Raw genomic sequence first — 26,060 nt, forward strand, 5'->3', positions numbered from 1 at the left:
GGTGAGCACCAGCTTCCTGGTGGATGGTCTCCCTCCACCGTGTCCTGTCCCCACCCAGGAAGATGGGGACAATGCCAGTAAGCCCTTTAAGGTCTATTCCTTTTTTTCTCTCTTTCTTTCTTTCCTTTTGTGTGTATGTTGTGTGCACTGAGGCCAGGGGAAATCTCAGCTGTCATTCTTCAGGGGCTGTCCACCTTGTTTTAGGACACAAGGGACTCCCACTGGACTGACGTCACCAAGGCTGCCTAGTCAGTGAGCCCCGGGGACCCTTCTGCCTCTGCCCCACCTGTGCTCTGGGGTTAGCGGCATACAGAACCACATAGCTTTTCCACATGGATTCCGGTGCAGGAACCCAGCTCCCCCTGCTCACAAGTCAGGCACTTTATCAGCAGAGGCTCTTCAGCCCTTTATCCTCCTTTTCCAACAAGGGCATCCATCAGATCCCGACAGCCCTGTCTTCATGGTCGAATCTAGCTATCCCTGCAGGGAGCCACCCCCAAATACTGTCACCCTGGGGCTTAGGCCTTCAGTATATAAACTTGGAGGGGGCACTGTTTGGCTCACAGCCATGTGTCATCTCACGGGAGTGTCTGCTGACTGTTTGCCTGTGTTAACAAGCCGCAGCCACCTGGTGGCTGGTCACTTCATGCAGAAGCCCCCAGAGGAGAGCTAACCTGCCCCACCTCCCCACTCACCCCCATGTTCACCCTGCAGTAATGTCTTGTCTCATTAGTGCCTGGAGATACCCCACCTCACCCCACCGGGTACCAGCCGCTGGCTTCATTCCTTCAGCCACAGACGTCCATGGACGGACCATGGAGATTGTGGTTCTCCACAGGCTGTGAGGTGACTTCAGGGGACATTTTGCAATAGGTGGAGCCAGTCTTGGTTTCACAGCTGGAGGATGTTATGTGCCGAGGCTGAGCGTCTGGGCTCAGCTGTTAGCCCTGCACATGCTGGTGACAGTCACACCTGGAACCTGCTGAGACCACAGCTTTCCAACTGCAGGAACCTGCTGGGTCAGAACATGGCTGCCACCAAGGGCCAGCCTTGCCAGGCGTTCCTCTGACGCGATCCAAGTGGCAACCTCCAGCTCTATCTAGCCAATTTGTCTTCATTGACTTGGGTGTGTCCAGATCTGACCATTTCAACAACACTTGTCTTGAGATATCCCTGGCCTCTTTCTTTGTTTCTTCCTTTGTTTCTTTGTTTCTTTGTTTCTTTGTTTCTTTGTTTCTTTCTTTCTTTCTTTCTTTCTTTCTTTCTTTCTTTCTTTCTTCCTTCCTTCCTTCCTTCCTTCCTTCCTTCCTTCCTTTCTTCCTCCCTCCCTCCCTCCCTCCCTCTCTTCCTTCCTTCCTTCCTTCCTTCCTTCCTTCCTTCCTTCCTTCCTTCCTTCCTCTCTCTCTTTCTTTCCTTCCTTTTCTTTCCTGGCTTTTCAAGACAAGGTTTCCTTTGAGTATCCCTGGCTGTCCTGGAACTCTTGTTGTAGACCAGGCTGGCTCTGAACTCACAAAGGCTCGCCTGCCTCTGCCTCCCGAGTGCTGGGATTAAAGGTGTGCGCCACCACTGCACAGCATGGCTGCCCGTTTTCCATATTCCCTCCCCATACGCTGCCATTGCCCAAGATGGGTTGAAGGCCCTACTGCTGGCTTTGTCCCTGAGCCTCTGACTGACACTCTGGGCATCTGTTTTGTGTCTCACTGGACACCACTTGCACCTCTATCCAGACAGGGCTCAGGGTCCCTACCTCCTGGGGCACTGAACCTGAGAGCTAGGAAGTGACTTTCAGTCTATCTGTGTTCTCAGCAGAAACCCAACCAGCCCCTATTTCTTCCTCCCCTTTGCCCCCCAAACCCTGGCCCCCAATGTAGGACAGTCCTTGAAGTCCTTCCAGGAAGGCATTCTTTTTCCCTTCAGATAAGGTCACATAGCCCAGGATAGCCCGGAATTACAGATGTGCTTCTCCATGACCAGCCCACCCAAGGCCACTGAAACTCCGATAGTGACCTGTTTGAAGTCCCCTTGGCTTTGGCTGTGGTCTGGGTCCAGTTCTACCCCTCCTAGTAGACCAGGTGTTGCTGGCTGTCTCCTGCTACCCAACCTGAGCCCTCTGCTGTGTCTTACGGATGACCCAGGGCAGCTCTTGTCACCTGACTGGTTCTCTGTGTCTCTCCCTCATTCCACTCTTTGCCTCCCCTTTGTGTGGGTGTGCCAACGAAGGGGTAAGGCGGCTTACCCAGTCTGTGGACACCTGAGTGTGTTTCTGAGAGCTGTGATCCAGTATACCCTAGGGACGATGAAGCAGTGGTGTTTGCTCCCCGTGTGAGATAGATAATAGTTCCTGAAAACAACACCTCCCAACTCCTGGGGCCTATGAAAGGGACCCCATGATGAAGTTAAGGATCTCGGCAAAACGGTTGTCCAGGTGGGTGATAGCTTGAGTCACGTATGTCCTCATAAGAGAGAGGCAGATGTGCCGAGGATGGGGCTCAGGCCTAGGGCACTTGCTGAGCATGCCGGAGGCTACGGGTTCCATTCCCAGCACTGTGGTGGGTGGGGGTGAGGGTGGGCTGGACAGGACAGACAGTAAATGTGTTCTGAGATGAAGGTCACATAAGGACAGAGGCAGAGAATGGAGTGATGAGACTATGAGCCAGGGTTGCTGGCTACCTGAAGCTGGACAGGACATTAGCCCTGCCCTCCAAAGAACCAGGCACTTCCCAACCTCAGCTGTCCGCAGCTCGTCTCTTCTCTTCCTCTCTCTCTTTCTTATTTTTTTTTTTTAACTTTGAGACAAAGTTTTGGTCTATAGCTCTGACTAAACTGAACGTTTTGTGTAGACCCGGCTGTTCTCAAATTCCTGCCTCAAGAGTACTGGAATTATAGGTGTGAGCTACCACACTCAGTTTGGTTGTGGATTTCTGTCTTCCCTGTTGTGAGAGAACACAGCTCTGTCCTCTCGGCCACTTTGGGACATTTGTCCTTGCGGCCTGCACAGGACAGAGCAGGGTACAGGACGCACCCTAATGACTTGATTTCACACTCTGACCATTGCTGTCGGGATGACAGCTGTGCCTGTGCGGGCTCCTCTCTGGCTCAGTTTTCCTTAAGCTGCATCTCTACTGCGTTAGGATCCACACAGCCTGCAGCCTACACAATGGGCAGCTTCACAGCCTGGGACAGGAAGTCATCCCGGGACCCTCTGCTGCTGTCAGGCAAGGCCCCCCCGAGACGCCATCCTGTGTCCCCTCAGCTCACACTGTGCTCTCTTCCTGGGCCCGCATGGACATTTAGCTCTGAGAGCAGCAGAGACTCAGGGGCAGAGGTTCTGAGTGAGCTGTGGCTCAGCTCCAATCACAAGACAAGGTTATTCAGACACCCGCTGGCGGAGATGCCCTCTCTGCAACCCTGAACTGGGGGTGTGCTTGATGTCTGGGTCAGGGAGGAGTGGGGGACAGGGTCTGGCCACCAGTGAGGGCAGGGTCAGGGCTGAGCTCAGCCTGCTGCTCCTCAGACCCTAGGAGGTACTCTGTGAATGCACACAGAAACAGGGGAGCCACCAGCTCGGCAGCCCCAAAACGCAGACTTGTGTAAGCAACTGGGTTCATGTCCTCTCAGCCCCAGGAAAGACTCCCAAGACAATCACAATTACACTCAGGGAGGTTAAATAATTCAACTTGGTATCACACAGAAAATAGGAAATAAAGATATGAATGACGTCCACCTTGGCATATTCACCCTCTCCTCTACGAATGTCAGGGCCACTTCTTCTGCCCCACATGTGCCATTTGGTCATAGAAAAGTGGGAATAGGGCTGGAAAGATGGCTCAGAGGGTAAGGGCACCGGCTGCTCTTCCAGAGGTCCTGAGTTCAATTTCCAGCAACCACATGGTAGCTCAGGACCATCTATAGTGAGATCTGGTGCCCTCTTCTGGTGTGCCGGTGTCCTGCAGGCAGAATTCTATATAAATAATAAATGAATAAATCTATAAAAAAGAAAAGTCGATACTTTGCGTGTGGACGGAAGTGGTGACTTAGCCTGTGGAGGCTTCTGGGAAGAGGTAGCATTGTTGGCAGAGCTCTGGTGACATTAGTCCCGGCACCCCTCTGGGGTCGGGGTGGGGGGACTTTTGTCCTCGAAGCCAGCTTCCTGCCTTCCCCTCCATGTCTTGGGATCCCACAAGGCAGCTTACCCTTCCTGTCATTCCAGTTCTCCTTGGTGCAGCCAGGGGAGAATCGGCAGAGGAAGGGCGTGTGGGGTTTAAAAGCAGCTGCCTCACTGAGCTGTCAGGCGTGGGTGTAGGAGTGTGGTCCACTGGCACACAGAGGGACTGGCAGAGGCAGAGGCAGGAGCCAGCAGGGGAGGAGAGGCGCTGCACATCTGGAGCCAGAATGTCCACTAAAGGCAAACAGCCAGAACCCGAGCAAGGGTAGGTGAACCTATTGGCAGAGGAGCCTCGGGGCCATAGGTTGGGGCCCGGGGCTGATGAAAATGGGATGCTGGGGTCACAGGACAGGGGATGACCAGAGCCAACGGCTGAGACCACCAAGGCACCTAGGACTGCAGAGTGATAGGTGGACCAGGGCTCATAGTGGAGGCGTGGCCTTGCCCTTCCCTGTCTTTGGGAGCCTTGCACCCCTATGAGAGGTTCCTGGAAGCACCAGCTTTCCTGGGGTACAGGCGACAGAAGGCAGCTGGGGTACATGGGGACCCAGTTGAGGTGTGGCCAGGTTGTTAGGAAAAGGGGATTTAGCTGGGTGGTGGCCCACGACTTTAATCCCAGCGCTCTGGAGGCAGAGGCAGGTGGATCTCTGAGTTTGAGGCCAGCCTGTCCAGGACAGCCAGAACTACACAGAGAAACCCTGTCTAAAAAGAGACAGAGAGAAACAGAGAAAGGGACTTCTTGGGAGATGAGTCCAGAGCTGAGTTTCTGGTTTCATGTTTAAAAAGCCACATCGGGACAGAGTGGCACAAGCCTGTAGTCCCAGAGCTCTAGGGACTGAGGCAGGAGGAGTCTCAACTCGAGGACTGAGTTATGTAGTAAAATTCTGCATCAAAAACAAACAAAAAAACAAAAGAAAGGTTCCAGGCATCTCAGTACATGGAGCACTCACCCAGTGCGCAAGAAGTCCTGGGCTTCATCCTAGCACTGTGCAAATGGATCATGTAGACACATGTCAGTCTTAGCTCCGAGCACTGGGAGGAGGCAGAGGCAGGAGGATCAAGTTCAAGGTCATCCTTGGTTGCATTTCAAGTTTGAGGCCAGCCCAGGCTTCGTACATTCTGACATTGTGCTGAGGGTGTTTGAAGGGTGTTCCTGTGTTTCCTGAACTGTTACATTCTTTAAATTTTATTTTTACATTTGCTTAATGTGTGTGTTTGCACCAGCAAGAATGTGCAAGCGCTGTGGAATGGCTGTGGAGGGTGGAGACAGCTTGCGTGAGGTTTTCTCTCCTTCGATGATCATGTGGGTTCTGGGTATCTGAACTCAGGGCGTCAGGCTCGGAGGCTACTAACTGAGACATCTCACCGACCTCAAGTGTTACATTCTTACTGTAGAAAATCTTGAAGGGACAGAAAGCTGTTGATAAAAGGCATGGTCCTAGCACTTAGGAGCAGAGACAGGGGGATTACTATAAATTCGAAGATACACAGAGAGTACCAGGTAGCTAAGGCTGCATAGAGGACCTGTCTATAAACACACACACACAGGGCTGCAGTGATGCCTCTGGGTAAAGAGCTTGCCACACAAGTATGAAAGCCAGGGTTGAGCTCCCCTCCACTCAAGAAAAAGCTGAATGGGTGTAGCAGCCCACGTGATAATCCAGTGCTCGGAAGCCAGAGAAAGAGGACCCCTGGGCCGGCCTAGTTAGCTAACCTTGCCAAATTAGTGAGCTCTGGGGGCAGTGAGAGACCCCTCCCTGGTAAATAAAGAGGACCATTGGAGAAAGCCGTGCTAGGCCGAAGCCTCCACACACATGAACCCACATACGTTTAAACACACACACACACCGCGGACTTCCCCCTGGCACATGATCATAATGTTGGTGAGAGAAGAGGCCTGTGGGGGTCCAGAGACCCACTGTTTAGCAGCCACTGTGAGCAGGACAAATCCGTTGGCCTCTGGGAGCCTCAGTCTCCTCATCCTTACAAGGGGGTAGCAGAATCGGACAGGCACTTTTACCCCACTCAGGAGGAGTAGACATCACTCTTCCTTCCAGCTTTGCTCCTCGTCGTATCTGATGCCCACAGAATCCACACCAGCTCCCCATGTAGCAGGCCCCATCAACGCAGCTGGCCCCGCCACACCCCATTCCTCAAGATCTGCACCGCAAGGCCTCTGCAACTGTTGTCCCACATCCACAACGCCCAGTGCCCCCATATCCTCACTGCAGTCACTGCCAGATGCCTGCTCTGGACATGCCTGTGCCTGCTCTGGAGATGCCTGTGCCTGCTCTGGAGATGCCTGTGGCGCGCTGAGCCTGTATAACTACAGTCCAGTGCCCTGTAACTGACATGTCAGTTGTGCACACTGACAGCCAGTGTGCACAACAGTGATGCTGTAGATTATAACCAGGCTGAGTGAAGCAGCCTGCCCCATGTGGAGGAGCCCAGGGTCCTCAACACACCCCAGGTTGAGCCCCACGAATAAGAGGAAGAATGGGCCATGCTAGAGCAAGGGCAGCGTGGCCAGGAGCCTATGCAGCTCGGCAGGGAGCGCTGGTGAGCACTGGTGACACTGGCACCCCAGAAGGAGCTCTCCTGTAGAGGCCCGGAATGCTCTAGGGCATGGATCATGAGCCAATTGTTCCAGCTGTCCAGGGAGGTGGGAGCCAAGCGGCCCCAGCCAGGCCCAGCTTCCCCAGGGAGTCCCTGCAGGGAACGGCCCCTGGTCTTCCTGGGAAGGGTCTAGGTTGGGTCCCATCTAGCCCTGACAGGAGGTGAGTCTGCTCAGGGACAGCCCTCACCAACAGTGCTGTCACCTCCCACAGTCCCCAGGGGAAGGGGTCTGAATGTGGAGGCCTCCGGAAATCAGCAGCACTCGCTGCCATGGGGAGGAGGCCATGTCTGCGTTCTTCTGTCTCCCCGCAATCCTCAACTGGGACGGCCCCTGAGGGCCTGCAGTGGCTGCTCAGTTTTGCCTCTGGTTCTCCCTTTTTTGTTTTTAGTTTAGTTTAGTTTAGTTTAGTTTAGTTTAGTTTAGTTTAGTTTAGTTTAGTTTAGTTTTGGTTTGGTTTTTTGAGACAGGGTTTCTCTGTGTAGCCCTGGCTGTCCTGAACTCACTTTGTAGACCAGCTGGCCTCGAACTCACAGAGAGCTGCCTGTCTCTACCTTAAGGATAGGCTCCACCTTTCTGTCTGTCACCCCACAAGGGGTACTGTCCTGAGAGCTGTGTCCACAGGGAGCACTGTCCTGAGAGCCCTGTCCACAGGGGGTGCTCAAGAGTTCTGTCCACAGGGGACACTGTAGTGAGACTTGTGTCCACAGGAGGGTGCTGTCCTAGGAGCGCAGTCCACTGGGTGATGTTATAAAATCTCTATCCACTGGTCGGGGAGGGGATGGAAAATGGGGAATTCTGTCCTGAGAGGACAGACGACTCTACACAGTGATGTTTAAGCCTGCCAGATACCGTTACCCCATTGGAAGGATGAGGAGACTGACACTCCAAGAGGCCCTACAGGAACTCTGCCCCAGAGGGCCCTGTTTCCTGTTTTGTAGCTGTTCACTGAGGGGCACTGTTCTGACATGAACTCTCCACAGGAAGTGCTGTTTCAAGCGTTCTAGTCACAAGGGTCTGTTGGCGTTAGATGAACTGCGTCCACAGCGGATGTTGAAGAAGGTGATGGCCTGCTGAGGCCCAGGGGAAGCGAGAGATGTTGGTGGGAAAGGGGCCTCAAGGACATGCAGCAGGGATGACGTTCCCTGCTCCCTCCAAGGGGAGCGCCTGACCTGTGAGGTCATCAGACAGAGAAGACATCCCGGGGGACTATGAGCTTCTAGGGGTGGCACAGACCATGGGTAATTGGAGTGTATTAACTGCCCCATGTTGTAGGATGGACCCTTTTGAGGAAACGCTGCAGAGGCTGAAGGAATCCTTCAACACAGGGAAGACAAAACCGGCCAAGTTCAGGGCTGAACAGCTGCAGAGCTTGGGCCGCTTCCTACAGGACAATAACAAGCAGCTGCATGATGCCCTGGCGGGGGACCTGGGCAAGGTGTTGTGGGCTGTGGGGGCGGGGGGCAGCATGTATCCTTGGAGACCCAGAGGGGCTATTAGATCCCTCCCAGGCCAGCTACCGCCTTTCTGAGTGAAGCCCTGAAACGTGGTTGGCTGTTCACAAACTGTGTCTTGCTCATGTATTCCCTGCCTTGTATGCAGTGAATACAAGGTCACCCAGGAACAGAGACACTGTCCCACTCTGTCCCTGAGAGCCAGCTTGATGGCTGTTCTCAGGTCACCAATAGGGAAATTGAAGCACTTGGGTTACGCCGCTCTCCCAAAGTCTCAAAGCCAAGCAGTGGCGCTCCAGAACTGCAGTCGCCATGGGACCACCATGCTGTCCTTACACTGTTCACATATGTGCTCAAGGGGGCTGCCTCATGCCCTATCCAAGTGGTAGAGCCCAGCCCAGCCTTGAACCTGCTCTCCCCACAGTCAGCCTTCGAGTCAGACATGAGTGAGATCATCCTGTGCCAGAATGAGGTGGACCTGGCCCTCAAGAGCCTGCAGACCTGGATGAAGGACGAGTCTGTGTCCACCAACTTGGTGAGCCCCGTTGGCTGCGTCACGGTGGGTGAAGGTGTCAGAGGGATGGCAGGGCATGGAAACAGCCTGCCCCAGGCCCCTTCCTGCCCTTGAGACCAAAGTAAGACAGTCTTCTCATTTGGGGACTCCATTACCCAGGGTTGTGAGGATCTCTCTCTCTCTCTATCTCTCTCTCTCTCTCTCTCTCTCTCTCTGTGTGTGTGTGTGTGTGTGTGTGTGTGTGTGACTGTTACTCCCTAAGCACTGACTATCCCCCTGCATCCTAGCTCACGAAGCTGAGCTCAGCCTTCATCCGGAAGGAGCCCTTTGGCCTGGTGCTTATCATTGCACCCTGGAATTATCCTTTGAACTTGATGATCATGCCCTTAGTGGGAGCCATCGCTGCAGGTGAGTGGGCTTTTGAGCCCTCACAGTCTGACAGTCCTTCCCAAAGAGGGCATCCGGAGTTCCCTGGAGGGTGCAGGCACCAGCATCCCCTCTCTGCTTCCCCATTGGCTCCTGCAGGGAACTGTGTGGTACTGAAGCCATCAGAAATAAGCAAGAACACAGAGAAGGTGTTGGCAGAGCTGCTGCCCCAGTACCTGGACCAGGTGGGCATGGTGCTGCCTGTCAGCACCTGACAGCCCCACACCCCTGTCCCAGCCAGTGGGGAGGTCCCCCTGCCCTGGGTCTGCCTCCTGAGTTCTCGTCCTGCCTTGCAGAGCTGCTTTGCTGTGGTGCTGGGTGGGCCCGAGGAGACCGGGCAGCTGCTGAAACACAAATTTGACTATATCTTCTTCACAGGTGAGGGCAGCCCTGGCCAGGATCCTGGGGATGGGGGACAGCGGAGAATATATGTGAAGGACTTGGGGGATGAGGCCACAGGCCAGGGTAGGGAACGAATCAAGTGAGGGTGGCTGTCCAGGCCTCCTGAGAATCTTGGAGAATCTGGGGTGGCCAGGATGGAGACAGACTCTAGGAGGTAGGTGGAGCAGCCCAGAAGTCGGGCTGGGGAAGGTCTCTGTGGAGAGAGGAGGTCAAAGTTCCTGCCTAGACCAGCTGACCAGGTGAGGATGGTGCCTCTTGGCCATGCCCTCAGGGAGCCCTCGGGTAGGCAAGATCGTCATGGCCGCCGCAGCCAAGCACCTGACGCCCGTCACCCTGGAGCTGGGGGGTAAGAACCCCTGCTACGTGGATGACAGCTGTGACCCCCAGACTGTGGCCAACCGGGTGGCCTGGTTCCGCTACTTCAATGCTGGCCAGACCTGTGTGGCCCCCGACTACATCCTGTGCAGCCAGGAGATGCAGGAGAGGCTGCTGCCTGCCCTGCAGAATGCCATCACGCGTTTCTACGGAGACAACCCGCAGACCTCCCCCAACCTGGGCCGAATCATCAACCAGAAACACTTCAAGCGTCTCCAGGGACTGCTGGGCTGTGGCCGCGTGGCCATCGGTGGCCAGAGCGATGAGGGGGAGCGCTACATTGGTGAGTCTCCTGCCCTTCGCTGGCCCACAGCCCACCTGGGCTGAGACCCTTCCATTCTGGAGAGGGCCCTCTGGATCTCAAGTGTGAGCTTACAGCTGACTTCTAGCTTCTGGTGCTGGGAGTTCCCCGCCCTGGTGGTTCACGGTCTGTGAACGCTCAGTTCCAAACAGCTGTTTCACAGCTCAAACCCACGGAGCTACACCCATTAGTGTGCAGGGGGTGGCTTAAGTTCCTGTCCTACTCTCTGTTGTCCCATATCTTATAAGGCCAGAATCCCCGACACTCAGTCTGGAGTCCTCAGAAGTCAGACCCTGATCCCCCATCCTGGAGCCCAGGCTATCTCTCTGTCGGAGCCCCTACCCCTCAGCGTGTCCTGCCTGTGGAGAGGCTGAGTTACCCCCCCGTACTGCAGCCCCCACAGTGTTAGCGGATGTGCGGGAGACGGAGGCTGTGATGCAGGAGGAGATCTTTGGGCCCATCCTGCCCCTGGTGACTGTGAGGTGCCTGGATGAGGCCGTTGAGTTCATCAACCGGCGGGAGAAGCCTCTTGCACTGTATGCCTTCTCTAAAAGAAGCCAGGTGGGTCCAGTCTCCAGGAGTGGGCAATGGGTGAGGAGGCAGCGGAGAGCACACAGGCTCTCTGGACAGTCACAGAATTTGAGGGATGCTGGCTTCGGAGGCCCTGTTCTTCCCTTGCCTTCCAGAGGCGCTGAGGTCCCCTCCCACATTCTATGTAGATCACACATGTTTTCCTGGGCGCCACGCCTGGCTGAGCCAAGTGTCCTATTTTTCTCTTTTTCTTTTGAGACAAGGTCTCATCGTTCAAGCCTCATACTCACTATGTAACTGAGATGGCTTCGAACTTCTGATTCTCCTGCCTTCATGTCCATAGTTCTGGGCTAATGGAGGTATCCATATCTAGTTTCAGGTGGTATAGCGATCAAATTAAGGCCTCAAGCGTGCTAAGCCAGCACTAAGCTACAGCCCCAAACCTTCAGCAACAGTTTTGTATAACTTTTTATTTGTAATAACTTTTTTTTAATAATTTCTTTTTTTTTTTAAGATTTTATTTATTTATTTCGAATGTTCTATCTTTATCTACACCTTAATGCCAGAAGAGGGCAGTAGAAGGTATAGATGGTTGTGAGCCACCATGTGGTTGCTGGGAATTGAACTCTGGTCCTCTGGAAGAGCAGTCAGAGCTCTTAACCACTGAGCCATCTCTCCAGCCCCGTAATAACTTTTTATTTGTATAAAAAGTTAAAACCCAGCAGCTACCTCATGTCCCTACCCTGGGAATCCTCCGTGACCCCCTGTACCTCACTGACACAAGGCACATCGGGGTGTGTGCTTTAGAAGGTTCCCTTTCTCTCCCAGGTGGTCAAACAGGTGCTGGCCAGGACCAGCAGCGGGAGCTTCTGCGGGAACGATGGCTTCATGCACATGACGCTGTCCAGCCTTCCTTTCGGAGGAGTGGGTAGGTGGCAGCAGATTTCTGCTGGGCTGATTCAGGTCGCTTCCCATCTGCTACCCTAATGCCGAACATGCAGCCCACTCTGGGCAGGCGAGGAAGCCCTCTCCACCTGCTGTGTCCCCTCTAGCCAGCCTCCCTCCCCCCTCCCCGCAGTCTGTGGTGGGAACTTCCAGGTGTGCTTGCCCTTGAACACATGGGTGAGGAACAGAGAGGCCGTTTTGTGGCTTTTAAGGAAACACACCCGAGGCTGCCAGCCACTGAGCACATTGACTTCTGTCAAGCAACGCTTATCCTCAGCCATCCCTCCCCCACACAGCCGTGGATGTTTTCACTCAATGATGGGGCTGCACCCTTGCCCCTTCTGCCTTCCCACGTCCCTGTGAACCCATTCCTGGGCGTCTCCACTTCCAGGAGGCCTGGGATGCGAAGATGCGAACCCCACAGCCGCATGGGTGACCACGGCGTCCCCTTTCCCTGTGAACCTACTTCGTTACTGAAAGGGTATCCTGGTCCCTCTACCCGGTGACTCTCAGTGGTGGAGTGAGTGACAGAGGGCCCTGACCCTCCTGGTCTGTCTAGAGGACCACCTCAGTTCTGTCTTCCGTGGCAGCCATTGGGCTTGGTCCTAACACGTCACCCACCGCCCAGGCTCTTGTCACCAAGCCTGAATCCTTCGGGCGCTCACCCACACTATCATCTAATTGACAACCCCCTGGCTTCTTTCACTCCAGAAATCCAGGCTTCATACCTCCCCCCGAACACACACACACACTTCAGCCAAGATGTTCCTCTGGACTTCCCAGGCTGGGTCCTTGTCCTTTCTTAGACACTGGAAACTCTACAAGTCTGAAGATGCACTTACTGTCTACCACAGCCCTGGGAGGAGGGTGTCACCATCACAGAAGACCGAGGCAAAGTCACACAAGGTGGCATAGTTCTTCAGGACAAAGCAGGGATCCCACACACACACTCCCACCCTGGCGGCCTGGCTTCACTGCCTGTCTATCCTGCACCAGCAGCTGGTGAGCTGCTGCCGGGGCAGGCTCAGGGCTCAGCCTTTTATTCACAGTGCTTTATGTAGCCCACTGGATGAGCGAGGAAATGGGGGCTGAGAGCCAGGTCTGTGTGATGTCTCCTCAGCCGTCCACTAAAGGCTTGACCCTGCGTCCTGTGCTGCCCACAGGCCACAGCGGCATGGGCAGGTACCACGGCAAGTTCTCCTTCGACACCTTTTCCAACCAGCGCGCCTGCCTGCTGAGCTGCCCCGGGATGGAAGAGCTGAATGACCTCCGTTACCCGCCCTATAGTTCCCGGAACCAGCAGCTGATGAAATGGGTCTTGGGCTCCCAGAGCTGCACCATCCTGTGAATGACACCCGACTCCTCCCTCCTGCTGCCCCCGCCCAGAACTACCTGAGCTTTCAGCTGCTCCCAGATTCCCAGTGGTTCCCAGGAGGCAGGTGACTGGGCCAGCCTGTCACTGGTTGATTCCTCTGAACAGACCTGCAGCCAGGCAGGACTTCCTGGTGGCTGGTCCAGTCCCTTCCCACAACCCAGCGCCCTCAGCAGCCTCCTGACCCTCTGCTTAGACAGGTCTGCTGACAGAGGAGCCCCTCCCCACAAGGTTGGGCAGATCTGTTGACTGAGGGGGGTGTGGAGAGGTGGGGGGGGCTTTCTCTGTCAGCTCACAGGGTCCCAAAAGACAGAGCAGCTTCTCACAGCTCCATCCACAGCTGGAGGGTGGCTTTGTCCCCCCTGAAGAGACATGATCTGGAATCAAGACCAGCTTAATTGGTGGAATCTGTCTGAAGCGTGTTCATTAGTTCCTTTCCTGTGCTTTCTATCAAATGACCCAACCTAGGCAAGTTCAAGGGGGAAGGATTTCCTTGTAGCTCACCATCAGAGGGTCCAGTCCACCTCAATGTCTGATAAAGTTCAGGGTCTTGGCTGAGAAGATGAGAGAGGGTCATCCATAGAGTGCTAAACTGAGTCACAGACATCCTCAGGAGAGAGAATCTGAGGGTGGGGATGTAGTTGGCTATCTGCCAAGCATGTGAGAGGTCGGGATTGCGGAAAGAGAAAGGTGTGTGGGGGGTGATGTGTTCTGAGAGAAGACAGAGAGCAAGGATTAGAGGAGTCCCGAGACAAAGGTTAAAGAGAGAGGGGGACGGACTTCAGTGAAGTGGCTTCCAGCCAAGGATTCTTGGCAGTCACCAGGAGCTGGAAAAGGCAGGGCCTCCAAAGGGCCCCCACAGCCTTTGGTTTTTCAAGACAGGGCTTCTCTGTGTAGCCTTGGCTGTCCTGGCTTTGTAGACCAGGCTGGCTCTGCCTGCCCAGGTGCTGGGGTTAAAGGCATTCGCCACTCTGATGGCCTGTACCCTACAAGGCTTTTAGGGAACAGGGCATTAGCACATTTTTAGGTTTGGGGTTTTTTGTTTGTTTGTTTTTTTCCTTTCTGAAACAGTTACAATAGGTAGTCTTGGCTATTCTGGAACTCATAGCAATTCTCCTGCCTGAGCTTCTCTAGAACTGGACAATAGGTATGAGCTACCACACTTGGTTTGGTTGTGGATTTCTGTCTTCCCTGTTGTGAGAGAACACAGCTCTGTCCTCTCGGCCACTTTGGGACATTTGTCCCTGCGGCCTGCACTGGACAGAGCAGGGTACAGGACGCACCCTAATGACTTGATTTCACACTCTGACCATTGCTGTCGGGATGACAGCTGTGCCTGTGCGGGCTCCTCTCTGGCTCAGCTTTCCTTAAGCTGCATCTCTACTGCGTTAGGATCCACACAGCCTGCAGCCTACACAATGGGCAGCTCCACAGCCTGGGACAGCAAGTCATCCTGGGACCCTCTGCTGCTGTCAGGCAAGGCCCCCCCGAGATGCCATCCTGTGTCCCCTCGGCTCACACTGTGCTCTCTTCCTGGGCCCGCATGGACATTTAGCTCTGAGAGCAGCAGAGACTCAGGGGCAGAGGTTCTGAGTGAGCTGTGGCTCAGCTCCAATCACAAGACAAGGTTATTCAGACACCCGCTGGTGGAGATGCCCTCTCTGCAACCCTGAACTGGGGGTGTGCTTGATGTCTGGGTCAGGGAGGAGTGGGGGACAGGGTCTGGCCACCAGTGAGGGCAGGGTCAGGGCTGAGCTCAGCCTGCTGCTCCTCAGACCCTAGGAGGTACTCTGTGAATGCACACAGAAACAGGGGAGCCACCAGCTCGGCAGCCCCAAAACGCTGACTTGTGTAAGCAACTGGGTTCATGTCCTCTCAGCCCCAGGAGAGACTCTTAGAAATGGTGATTCCAAGGGGCTAGGGAGATGGCCCAGTTAACAACACTGGTTGCTCTTCCAGAGGACCAGGCTTCAGTCCCCAGCACTCACATGGCATGTCACATGATCTGTGACTCTGGTTCCAGGAGCTCTGAGGCCCTCTGCTGGTCTCTGTGGTCATCAGGCACGCAGCACGGTGCACAGACACACATGCAGGCAAAGCACCCATGTGCAGAGAAGTTAGGTAACGTGGCTGGGATTTCACAGTAATAGGAAATGAGGACCCAAGTGGCCTTTCCCCTCTGTCTGTAAAGTCTGCTCTCCAACTGCCAGAGCCCCGTCCTCTGCCCCACGTGTGCCATTTGCTCACAGGAGAGTAGGAATGAAAGTCCTACAATTTCTCTTCTAGCCGGGACCACCCTGACGGTGCACGTGTGCGAGGGTGGAGATGATTTAGCCTCTTGGGGCTTCCTGGAGGAGGTGGTATTGCTGCTGCGGACCCGATGAGGTTCGCATTCACTGCCCGTCCCCATGACTTTTCTCCTCACTAGCTAACTTCCTGTCATCATCTCCAGAACATTCAGACCCACAGAGAAGCCTGCGCAGCCTGCCATTCCGGTTTCTAGAGCTGAACCCAGGAGGGAGGGTGTGGGATTTGGGAGGCAGCTGCTACACCTACCATCTGTTAGAGCTCCAAGACCGGGCGTTGCACTGCCTGGAGTGTCCCGCCGTGGTCCACCGAGAAGGATCAGCAGAGGTGAAAGAGCCTGCTAAAAGAGGAGCCAGCTGCACATCTGGAACCAGAATGTCTGCTGTGGACACAGGCTCAGAGCCCTCACCAGGGTAGGTAGGGTCACCGGCACTGGTAGCAAAGGGGCCTCGGTACAAAAGGCCTCGGTGGGCGGGGGGGGGGGGAGGCAGTTCTGGTGGAAATGGGATATGGAGTCATAGGTGAGGGGCAGGGTCACGAGCCAAGGTGTTGAGACCACCAATGAGCCTAGGACAATGCAGCGACAACAGGACTGGGGGCCGAGGGCAGAGGTACACAGTCTGCTGCCTGGCTGCGCTTCTGAGCCTCGGCTTCCTGTGACGGGGAGGAAGCACCCCAGGACTGGGGATAAACCCCAGCCTGTCTGGAGGAGCCCCCTATTGCTGGAGGCAGCAGCCATATGAGCAGATGGAGACCTGGCAGAGGACACCAGAGCTGCGACCAGAGTGTCGGAAAGGAGGGGACTTCTCGGGAGGCAAGGCCAGAGCGGAGGGTTTTGTTTGTTTTTCAAGACAGGGTCTCACTGTGTAGCCCTTGCTGTCCTAGAATTCACTATGTACACCAGGCTGACCTCAAACCCACAGCGATCTGCCTGTCTCCAACTCTGACGAGCTGGGTTAAAGACGGGTACTACCACACCCGATGCAGTTTTAGGCTGAATAAAAGCTACCTTAGCCACGGGGCACAGTGCCATACGCCTGTGATCTCAGCCCTCTAGATGTTGCAATAAAGGAACATGGATTCAGAGACAGTCTGGAGTGCACAGCGAGAGTTATTTCAAAGAGAAAGAAAACAAAGTGGCTGGGAATGGTAGAGCGCTTGCCTGGCATGTGTGGAAGCGGCCTGATCCCCAGGAATGCATTAACTGAGTGAGGTGGCTCAAGCCTTAATCCCAGCCCTTGGGAGATAGAAGCAGAAGCATGAGGAGTAGGGTGGTTCAAGGCCATCCGTAGCTAGATATTTGAGGCTAGCTGGAGCTCACTGTGGCCCCCGAGATGTTACATTCTCTTAGAAAATCTAGAAGCAACTGAAAGACATTGAGGAGATGATTTAAAAAAAACAAAACACAAACATGTGACTAAAGCTTAGTGTGGGGGGCTGGAGAGGTGGCCTAGTAGTTAAAAGCACTGGTTGTTCTTCCAGAGGTCTTGAGTTCTATTCCCAGCACCCACACAGTGAGTCACGACCACCTATAATGGGATCTGATGCATCTTCTGTCATGCAGATATATAGGAAGACAGAACACTCATATACATAAATAAATAAATCTTTAATTAAAAAAAAAAAAAGCTTAGCCTAGAGGCACACAGAGGTCACCTCTGTACAGAAGGCAGAAGGATTACTTCAAGTTCAAGGTTATATAAAGAGTACCAGTCCAGGGCTGGAGAAATGGCTCAGAAGTTAAAACCACTGGCTGTTCTTCCAAAGGTCCTGAGTTCAAGTCCAAGCAACCACATGGTGCCTCATAACCATCTCTAGTGAGATCTGGTGCCCCCTTCTGGCCTGCAGGCACACAGTTAATAAATAAATAAATCTTAAGAAAAGAAGAAAGAAGACCAGGACAGCTAAGGCTGCATAGTGAGACCCTGTCCCAAACTCCCCATAGACACAGTGATCCCCCCCTAGGCCTCACCGACTCATGAGCTCTGGGGTTATCAATGGGCCCTGCCTCTTTAAATACAGGGGACCTGAGGAAGAAAGCGGATGTTGACCTTTGGCCTCCACACACACCTGCACGTGCATCTGCAGGCACACACCTCTTCGATCATACACTCTACACATACATACACGTATGACTCCTCCACACACACCAAGTGCCGGGCACATGTCGGAACACGGTCACAGCGTTGGTGGAGGAGAGAGCCTCGGGGACTGAGAAGCACCCACTGTGAGAATGTGTTCTCATCTCCTTTCTGTCTCTGTAATAAGACAGGCACTCTGCCCAGGCCTCGTGGTGGTGGGGCACACCTATAACCCCAGCACTCGGGGAGGCAGAGGCAGGCGATCTCTGTGAGTTCGAGGCCAGCCTGGTCTACGAAGAGACAGGATGACCAGTGCTACCCAGAGAAACCCTGTGTTGAAAGAGAGAGAGAGAACACTCTGCTTAGAGGAGGAAAGGGTTGACGTCAGCTCACTGGTCACAGGGGAAGTCAGTGCAGGAGCTAACTGAAAGCCAAGGCTGTACAGCAGAAACCATGGAGGAAGCCGCTTTCCGATTAGCTCCGGGGCTTGTTCTCAGCCAGCTTTCCTATGCAGGCCAGGGACTCAGGGAACGGTGCCTTTCTATATCAACTGACAATCGAGACAACCCCACACAGACATGCACGCGGTGTGGCCTGGGCAGTCCCTCATTTGTCCCTTCTCAGGTGACCCCAAGCTGTGTCAGGTTGGCAGTCAAAGCCACATAGGACAAATCAGCTAGCCTCTCCAAGGCTCATTTTCCCATCCCTGGTATGAGGCAGTGATACTTGCAAGGCTTAAATGAGATGGCACATGCTACCCTCTGTCCTGATGCCCACTGATGTCCACAGAATCCATCCCTGCTCCCTGTATAGCAGGGCCCATCAATGCAACTGGCCTTACTGCACCCCATCTCTCAAAATCTGCACTGCAAGGCCTCTACACCTGTTGTCCCACATCCACAACGTTGTCCCACATCCACAACGCCCAGTGTCCCTGTTTTCACTGCAATTACGGGGAAGTGGGGACCAAGCGGCCCCAGCCGGGCCCAGCTCCTCCAAGGAATCCCTGCAGGGAATGGCCCCGGGTCTTCCTGGAAACACCCACTCCCACCAACTCACCACAGGAGACACAAGTGTACAGACACTCAGGTGTAAAGATACACCCACCGATAGACACTTCCTCCATGTATGTAGACACTTGAAAAGAGGCACACAGGGACACAAGCCCGCAAACACATGCACGCACAGCCATAAATGTCAGCTTCACAATTTGAGGCAAGCCTGGGCTACTGTTGTGTGGCAAAACTTTTCTTGGGGAGACAGAACACATATGTCTACTCACCCCAGATAGGAATCCTCTGACAGACGGAAGTATGATAACCACCAAAGTCCAGCTTGGGGAAGCAATCACTTTCATTACAGGTTACTCTCAAGAGCATGGCAAGGGCTGCTGCCAGTAGCAGAAATGACTCAAATAAAGCTCCATCACCAAGGCCCACCCAGCGCGGTTGACAGCTCATAACAGCTGGGAAACCCATTCGGAGGCAAAGGCGGGGGAACTCTGAGTTCAAGGCCAGCCTGGTCTATAGAGCTAGTTCCAGGACAGCCAGGGCCACACAGAGAAACCCTATCTTGAAAGACCAAAACAAACAAAACAAAAAAACCAACCAACCAACCAACCAACCAACCAAACCAGCCAACAATAAAAACCCAGGAGTCCTGGAGCACACAGCACAGCTTACAGGCAACTCAATTGGTTGAGCAGTGTCCTTTCAAGGTGGCTCAGTTGGTCATAATCTCTGCCAGGCAGCTCTTCTCTCAGGTTCCTTGCTGCTGGGCTCTATGTGTCTCTACTTACTCTGGCAGAGAGGAGCCTACTGAATCTGGTCCGTTTCTCCTTCCCTCCCTCCCTCCATCTCTCTGTCTCTCTCACACACACAGAGATGGGGAGGGACTAGTGCAATGGCTCAGCAATGTGGCTGTGGGAGCTCTGGTGACCTGTTTGTCGGGACCCACAGAAAAGTGGGAGAACCAACTCCATAAATTTGTCCTGTGACCCTCACACACACAAGTTGTGAGAGCCTCTCTTCACAACCAATAATAAAAATAAAACGTAAAAGAGGGGGAAAAGCTATGACATTGCTTATTTCAAACAAAAAAGTCATAAAAACAAAACCCAAACCCAAACTCCTAATAGGTAATAACGCTCACGTGCACACAACTCCATTATGTAGCAATTGGTCCATGGGAGGGCTACTGGAGGAATATGAGGCTTAAAAAAAACATTTATTTATTATGTATACAATGTTCTGCCTACATGTACACCTGCACACCAGAAGAGGGCACCAGATCTCATTACAGATGGTTATGAGCCACCATGCGGTCAATGGGAATTGAACTTTGAAAGGACAGTCAATGCCCTTAACCTCTGAGCCATCTCTCCAGTCCCAAACAATTTATTTCCTTTTATTTTACGTGCATTAGTGTTTTTTTCCTACATGTATGTCTGCATATAAGGTGTCAGATCTCCTGGATCGGGAACTACAGACAGTTGTGAGCTGCCATGTGGTTGGTAAGAATCGAACCCAGGTCCTCTGTAAGAATAGCCAATATTCTTAACTGCTGACCATCCCTCCAGCTCCCCATTAGAGGAAACTCAGGGTAGGAGGTTAGAAACTTGGGGGAAGGGGAATGGGAAAGTGGGTGTGAATGACGTGTACTGGGGGCCTGCTTCAGCCTCTGGGGCTGCTGAAGCTCTCCCCAAAGGTTGAGTGGGACACAGGCCACCAATGACCACTGCCCCATCCTCCAGGGTGGACCCTCCTGAGGACACACTGCGGAGGCTGCGGGAGGCCTTCAGTGCAGGGCAGACACGGCCTGCTGAGTTCCGGGCAGCACAGCTGCAGGGCCTGGGCCGTTTCTTGCAGGACAACAAGCAGCTGCTGCAGGATGCCCTGGCTAAGGACGTGGGCAAGGTACTGCGGGGGGATGGCAGGGACATCTAGAGCAGCTGTGCCCTTCCCAAGAGGCGCCACATCCTCTATGAGACCGTGTGCGCTTGAGGAGGAGCGAATCTCCAGGTGTTTGTTAGCTGTTCTCAGGTCACCAATAGGGAAATTGAAGCACTTGGGTTACGCCGCTCTCCCAAAGTCTCAAAGCCAAGCAGTGGCGCTCCAGAACTGCAGTCGCCATGGGACCACCATGCTGTCCTTACACTGTTCACATATGTGCTCAAGGGGGCTGCCTCATGCCCTATCCAAGTGGTAGAGCCCAGCCCAGCCTTGAACCTGCTCTCCCCACAGTCAGCCTTCGAGTCAGACATGAGTGAGATCATCCTGTGCCAGAATGAGGTGGACCTGGCCCTCAAGAGCCTGCAGACCTGGATGAAGGACGAGTCTGTGTCCACCAACTTGGTGAGCCCCGTTGGCTGCGTCACGGTGGGTGAAGGTGTCAGAGGGATGGCAGGGCATGGAAACAGCCGGCCCCAGGCCCCTTCCTGCCCTTGAGACCAAAGTAAAACAGTCTTCTCATTTGGGGACTCCATTACACAGGGATGTGAGGACGTGTGTGTGTGTGTGTGTGTGACTGTTACTCCCTAGGCACTGACTATCCCCCTGCATCCTAGCTCACGAAGCTGAGCTCAGCCTTCATCCGGAAGGAGCCCTTTGGCCTGGTGCTTATCATTGCACCCTGGAATTATCCTTTGAACTTGATGATCATGCCCTTAGTGGGAGCCATCGCTGCAGGTGAGTGGGCTTTTGGGCCCCCACAGTCTGACAGTCCTTCCCAAAGAGGGCATCCGGAGTTCCCCGGAGGGTGCAGGCACCAGCATCCCCTCTCTGCTTCCCCATTGGCTCCTGCAGGGAACTGTGTGGTACTGAAGCCATCAGAAATAAGCAAGAACACAGAGAAGGTGCTGGCAGAGCTGCTGCCCCAGTACCTGGACCAGGTGGGCAGCCCCACACCCCTGTCCCAGCCAGTGGGGAGGTCCCCCTGCCCTGGGTCTGCCTCCTGAGTTCTCGTCCTGCCTTGCAGAGCTGCTTTGCTGTGGTGCTGGGTGGGCCCGAGGAGACCGGGCAGCTGCTGAAACACAAATTTGACTATATCTTCTTCACAGGTGAGGGCAGCCCTGGCCAGGATCCTGGGGATGGGGGACAGCGGAGAATGTCTGTGAAGGACTTGGGGGATGAGGCCACAGGCCAGGGTAGGGAATGAGTCAAGAGGTACAGGTGTCCCTGAGGGTGGCTGTCCAGGACTCCTGAGGATCTTGGAGAATCTGGGGTGGCCAGGATGGAGATAGACTCTAGGAGGTAGGTGGAGCAGCCCAGAAGTCGGGCTGGGGAAGGTCTCTGTGGAGAGAGAAGGTCAAAGTTCCTGCCTAGACCAGCTGACCAGGTGAGGATGGTGCCTCTTGGCCATGCCCTCAGGGAGCCCTCGGGTAGGCAAGATCGTCATGGCCGCCGCAGCCGAGCACCTGACGCCCGTCACCCTGGAGCTGGGGGGTAAGAACCCCTGCTACGTGGATGACAGCTGTGACCCCCAGACTGTGGCCAACCGGGTGGCCTGGTTCCGCTACTTCAATGCTGGCCAGACCTGTGTGGCCCCCGACTACATCCTGTGCAGCCAGGAGATGCAGGAGAGGCTGCTGCCTGCCCTGCAGAATGCCATCACACGTTTCTACGGAGACAACCCGCAGACCTCCCCCAACCTGGGCCGAATCATCAACCAGAAACACTTCAAGCGTCTCCAGGGACTGCTGGGCTGTGGCCGCGTGGCCATCGGTGGCCAGAGCGATGAGGGAGAGCGCTACATTGGTGAGTCTCCTGCCCTTCGCTGGCCCACAGCCCACCTGGGCTGAGACCCTTCCATTCTGGAGAGGGCCCTGTTGGACCCTGAGTGTGATCTCCAACGCGAGTCCTTGTGTTCTTGAGTTCACCGGTGATTGTGGTGCCATAACTGTTGCTAAGCCTGTGACTCCTCAGTTCCAACCTTAGGCCCCACAGCTTTAGGCTTACTGAGCTGGGACCCCAGTTTCATGAGCTTAAACTTCCATTCTTTTTTCATTGCCCCATGAGGCCAGGTCCCTGGACACTCAGAGTCCTGAGAGGTCAGATCCCGAGACTTCCTAGTCCAGAGCCTTGTTTCCATCCAAGCCCTGATAACAAGCAAGGCTGTTTCTTCCTTTGTCCACAGCCCCCACAGTGCTGGTAGATGTGCAGGAGACAGAGCCTGTGATGCAGGAAGAGATCTTTGGGCCCATCCTGCCTTTGGTGACCGTGAGGAGTCTGGATGAGGCCATCAACTTCATCAACAAACGGGAGAAGCCACTGGCATTGTATGCCTTCTCCAACTCCAACCAGGTGGGGCCTGGCAGGAGAAAGTGAGAAGGGGACAGATTAGCCATGCCTCCTGCCTGAGGCTTTAGACTGATGCTGCAGGTTTCAGCAGCCAGCCTGGTTTCGTTGAATACTTGGTTTCGTTGAATACAAAAACACCTTAAGAAGGGTCGAAGGGCTGGAGAGTTGGCTCAGAGGTTAAGAGCACTGACTGCCTTTCCAGAGGTCCCGAGTTCAAGTCCCAGCAGACACGTGGTGGCTCACAACCATCTGTAATGAGATCTGGTGCTCTCTTCTGGCGTGTAGGCACACATGCAGGCAGAACACTATATACATAATAAATAAATACATCTTAAGAAAAAAAAGAAAGAAAAAAGAAAGGTGGGGCTGGGCACAAGCAGAGGCACAGGTGCCAGGTGTAGAACTGGCCAGCTATCTGTCCTGGCTGGGGTAGCCTCCACCTACTGTATGAGGTGTGCCAGGGAGGCCCCTCCCCGCTTCTGAGCTGTGAAAAATTCCTCCCAAGCCAAACTCCTATGGGATTGAAGGACGCAAACCATGATCTCCTCGTGGTTATGGTAATGGGCATGGCCCAAAAAGTGCGCCCCCTAGCGGGTGCTTAAAGTAAGGGACTGCTCAGTGCTGGGAGAGGCAAGGTGGAGGTGAGGACTCTTTGCTCTCCCAGGGGGACTGTCAGGACTCACCCGCTCACCGCTGCTCACTTCCGCCTCTTTCAGGTGATGAACCAGATGCTGGAACGTACCAGCAGTGGTGGCTTTGGAGGCAATGATGGCTTCCTCTACCTGACCCTACCAGCCCTGCCCCTGGGGGGAGTTGGTGAGTTCCTGGACCCCTCCACAATCCACCCTCAGTCTTGGCTACTCTACCTGGATCTAGGCTCTGGGCCTCTTAGGCCTCAGTTACCCTATCTCTAAACTTGGTTGCCTGCTGTTCTTTGAGCTCCCTTGCAAGCACAGGGCTTCTGCCCTAACAGGTGGCTGCTGCCCAGGCTGGCCAGCAGGGCTGCGATGATGCTGCCCTACAGCCTCGCTCTCTGTGTCCTTACAGGCCACAGCGGCATGGGCAGGTACCACGGCAAGTTCTCCTTCGACACCTTCTCCCACCAGCGCGCCTGTCTGCTGCGCAGCCCAGGGATGGAAAAGCTGAATGACCTCCGTTACCCGCCCTATAGTCCCTGGAACCAGCAGCTCATAAGCTGGGCCATGGGGTCCCAGAGTTGCACCATCCTGTGAATGACACCTGACTCCTCCCTCCTGCGGCCCCCCGCCCAGAACCACCTGAGCTTTCAGCTGCTCCCAGATTCCCAGTGGTTCCCAGGAGGCAGGTGCTCCTTGTCACTGGTCGATTCCTCTGAACAGACCTGCAGCCAGGCAGGACTTCCTGGTGGCTGGTCCAGCCCCTTCCCACAGCACAGTGCCCTCAGCAGCCTCCTGACCCTCTGCTTAGACAGGTCTGCTGACAGAGGAGCCCCTCCCCACAAGGTTGGGCAGATCTGTTGACTGAGGGCCGGAGGCTTTCTCTGTCAGCTCACAGGGTCCCAAAAGACAGAGCAGCTTCTCACAGCTCCATCCACAGCTGAAGGGTGGCTTTGTCCCCCTGAAGAGACATGATCTGGAATCAAGACCAGCTTAATTGGTGGAATCTGTCTGAAGCATGTTCATTAGTTCCTTTCCTGTGGCTTCTCTCAAATGACGCGAACATAGGCCAAGTTCGAGGGGAAAGTTCGTGGCTTCAGAAGGTTCCACACACACACTCCACCCCTCACCCCCCCCAACCCCCCCAACCCCATTGCCCATGACTCAGCAGAAATGACATGACAGAGCACAGTTCAGTTCAAATGATGGCAGGCCAGGAAATAGCATGAATAAGAAGGAAATCGAGGTTGATTAGTCATGTCTGCTCTGGACCCAGGCAGGGCTGTGTACATGTGCTGGCCAGCACAATTTCCCACCTAGAAAGAAATAATGAGAGGTAAAACATGAAATTCTTGGAGACTCGGTGGTTAAGAGCACTGGCTGCTCTTCCAGAGGACTAGGTTCAATTCCCAGCAACCACGTGGCAGCTCACAATCATCTGTGAAGAAATCCAACACCCTCTTCTGGCCTCAGCAGGTACCAGGCATATGATGCACAGACATTCGTGTAGGCAAAATACTCATACATGGAAAATAAAATAAAATAAAACTTTAAAAATGGAGGCTTTGAACTGGGTGTGTTGATTCTCTCCTTTAATCCCAGCACTTGGGAGGCAGAGACAGGTGGACCTTTGTAAGGCTGGCCTGGTCTGCATAGTGAGTTCCAAGGCAGTCAGGGATATGTAGAGACCCTGCCTCAAAAAACAAACAAAAAACTGGAAACTTCCTCTGGACATGGGGAAACCGAGGCCTTGAGTCCAGTCAGGTTTGTGCTGAGTTCACAGAGGAAAGCAGGGATAGAACCGAGGGTTGCTGGCCCTTGCTGAGGATCATGGGACAGAAGGCTGAGTAGACAGGATGTCAGGCCCTGGGATTGGCTTCTTGTTCTTCCTAGCCCCTACCCTGGAGCTATTCCCATTCCCAGCCCTGGCTCTCTGGGCTCCTCATCCTTAGAGTCACAGGAAAGCTGAGCTAGTGGCCTGGGGTTGAGAAAATGAAAAGAAGTGTGGTCTTGGAGATGTGGGGTGATGGCACCTCCAGAATAGAACATGGGGTCACAGCAGAGGTATGTAACAGGGACTTATAGGCAGGTGGACAAGATAATAAATAGATGAGAGGAGGTACCTGCTATGGCTAGAAAAGCGGAAGATGGCTGGCGGGGTGGAGTGTTCGGATGTTGAGACTGGTGGGTTAATGAGCGGGTGGGCAGGGGAGTGGCAGGTCTGCAAGCCACCTGGGGCTCCAGAGGGGTCATGGTGAAATCCAGCTGTAGCTGCTGGGCCCACAGTAGTCATCAGCCACAGGATCGGCCATCAGAAAATCGACAATACACGTGAGTCATCCTTCCCCATCCAAGTCCAGGACATCAAGTTAGCAAGACTGGAGCAGGAGCTGAAGGGACTCAGAGGCCACAGAGAAGGTGTTGGAGAGGCAGAGCTTGCAGGACTCCAGGTCTAGAGTGTAAATGGGCTTTGGGAGGCCATGTCTGGTAGTACGGAGGACGTGGGTAGGGGCACATATCTGTATGAGACCATGACAAGGGCCTTCCCTCTCTTGTACGGCCTGTGCTGATAGTCATTTGACAACCGGACATAAACTAGAGTCATTTGGAAAGAGGGAACCTTAATTAAAAAATGTCCCCA

The 26,060-nt window shown here is 54.3% G+C and overlaps 2 protein-coding genes and 1 long non-coding RNA gene across 7 annotated transcripts; 2 read left to right on the plus strand and 1 right to left on the minus strand.

Moving 5' to 3' along the window:
• Window positions 1-4,305: 4,305 nt before the first annotated feature.
• LOC110547153 (aldehyde dehydrogenase family 3 member B3) lies at window positions 4,306-13,518 on the plus strand. Of its 5 annotated transcripts, none has more exons than XM_060383553.1 (10): window positions 4,306-4,430; window positions 8,055-8,217; window positions 8,658-8,768; window positions 9,035-9,155; window positions 9,273-9,358; window positions 9,470-9,551; window positions 9,847-10,233; window positions 10,646-10,812; window positions 11,611-11,710; window positions 12,891-13,518. In XM_060383553.1, the coding sequence occupies exons 1-10, from the start codon at window positions 4,393-4,395 to the stop codon at window positions 13,073-13,075; spliced, it is 1,440 nt and encodes a 479-aa protein (XP_060239536.1). In that variant the 5' UTR covers window positions 4,306-4,392; the 3' UTR covers window positions 13,076-13,518. The 5 variants fall into 5 exon arrangements, with proteins under 5 accessions (XP_060239536.1, XP_060239545.1, XP_060239546.1 ...); XM_060383562.1 differs by having other exon boundaries at window positions 12,848-12,983; XM_060383559.1 differs by lacking the exon at window positions 4,306-4,430 and adding an exon at window positions 7,706-7,841.
• Window positions 13,519-15,582: 2,064 nt separating this feature from the next.
• LOC110547316 (aldehyde dehydrogenase family 3 member B2) lies at window positions 15,583-24,977 on the plus strand. The gene is made up of 10 exons (XM_060383566.1): window positions 15,583-15,819; window positions 20,240-20,402; window positions 20,730-20,840; window positions 21,053-21,173; window positions 21,291-21,376; window positions 21,463-21,544; window positions 21,855-22,241; window positions 22,621-22,787; window positions 23,501-23,600; window positions 23,832-24,977. The coding sequence occupies exons 1-10, from the start codon at window positions 15,782-15,784 to the stop codon at window positions 24,014-24,016; spliced, it is 1,440 nt and encodes a 479-aa protein (XP_060239549.1). The 5' UTR covers window positions 15,583-15,781; the 3' UTR covers window positions 24,017-24,977.
• Window positions 19,695-23,504, minus strand: LOC132654200 (uncharacterized). The gene is made up of 2 exons (XR_009591833.1): window positions 22,923-23,504; window positions 19,695-22,794 (listed from the first exon to the last, which is right to left on the minus strand). It is a non-coding gene; the product is annotated as an uncharacterized LOC132654200 (long non-coding RNA).
• Window positions 24,978-26,060: the final 1,083 nt, after the last annotated feature.

The sequence above is a fragment of the Meriones unguiculatus genome, chromosome 1 (assembly GCF_030254825.1).
Source record: "Meriones unguiculatus strain TT.TT164.6M chromosome 1, Bangor_MerUng_6.1, whole genome shotgun sequence".
Classification (NCBI taxonomy): Eukaryota; Metazoa; Chordata; class Mammalia; order Rodentia; family Muridae; genus Meriones; species Meriones unguiculatus.

What these genes read in the sequence shown, in the direction of transcription:
- LOC110547153 (XM_060383553.1), top strand. Translation starts at nt 4,393, where the DNA reads ATGTCCACTAAAGGCAAACAGCCAGAACCCGAGCAAGG. An exon ending in AGTGGGAGCCATCGCTGCAG is followed by an intron (nt 9,156 to 9,272) that starts GTGAGTGGGCTT and finishes TGGCTCCTGCAG; the next exon opens with GGAACTGTGTGGTACTGAAG. An exon ending in TGCCCCAGTACCTGGACCAG is followed by an intron (nt 9,359 to 9,469) that starts GTGGGCATGGTG and finishes CCTGCCTTGCAG; the next exon opens with AGCTGCTTTGCTGTGGTGCT.
- LOC110547316 (XM_060383566.1), top strand. Translation starts at nt 15,782, where the DNA reads ATGTCTGCTGTGGACACAGGCTCAGAGCCCTCACCAGG. An exon ending in GGCTCAGAGCCCTCACCAGG is followed by an intron (nt 15,820 to 20,239) that starts GTAGGTAGGGTC and finishes CCCATCCTCCAG; the next exon opens with GGTGGACCCTCCTGAGGACA. An exon ending in TGCCCCAGTACCTGGACCAG is followed by an intron (nt 21,377 to 21,462) that starts GTGGGCAGCCCC and finishes CCTGCCTTGCAG; the next exon opens with AGCTGCTTTGCTGTGGTGCT.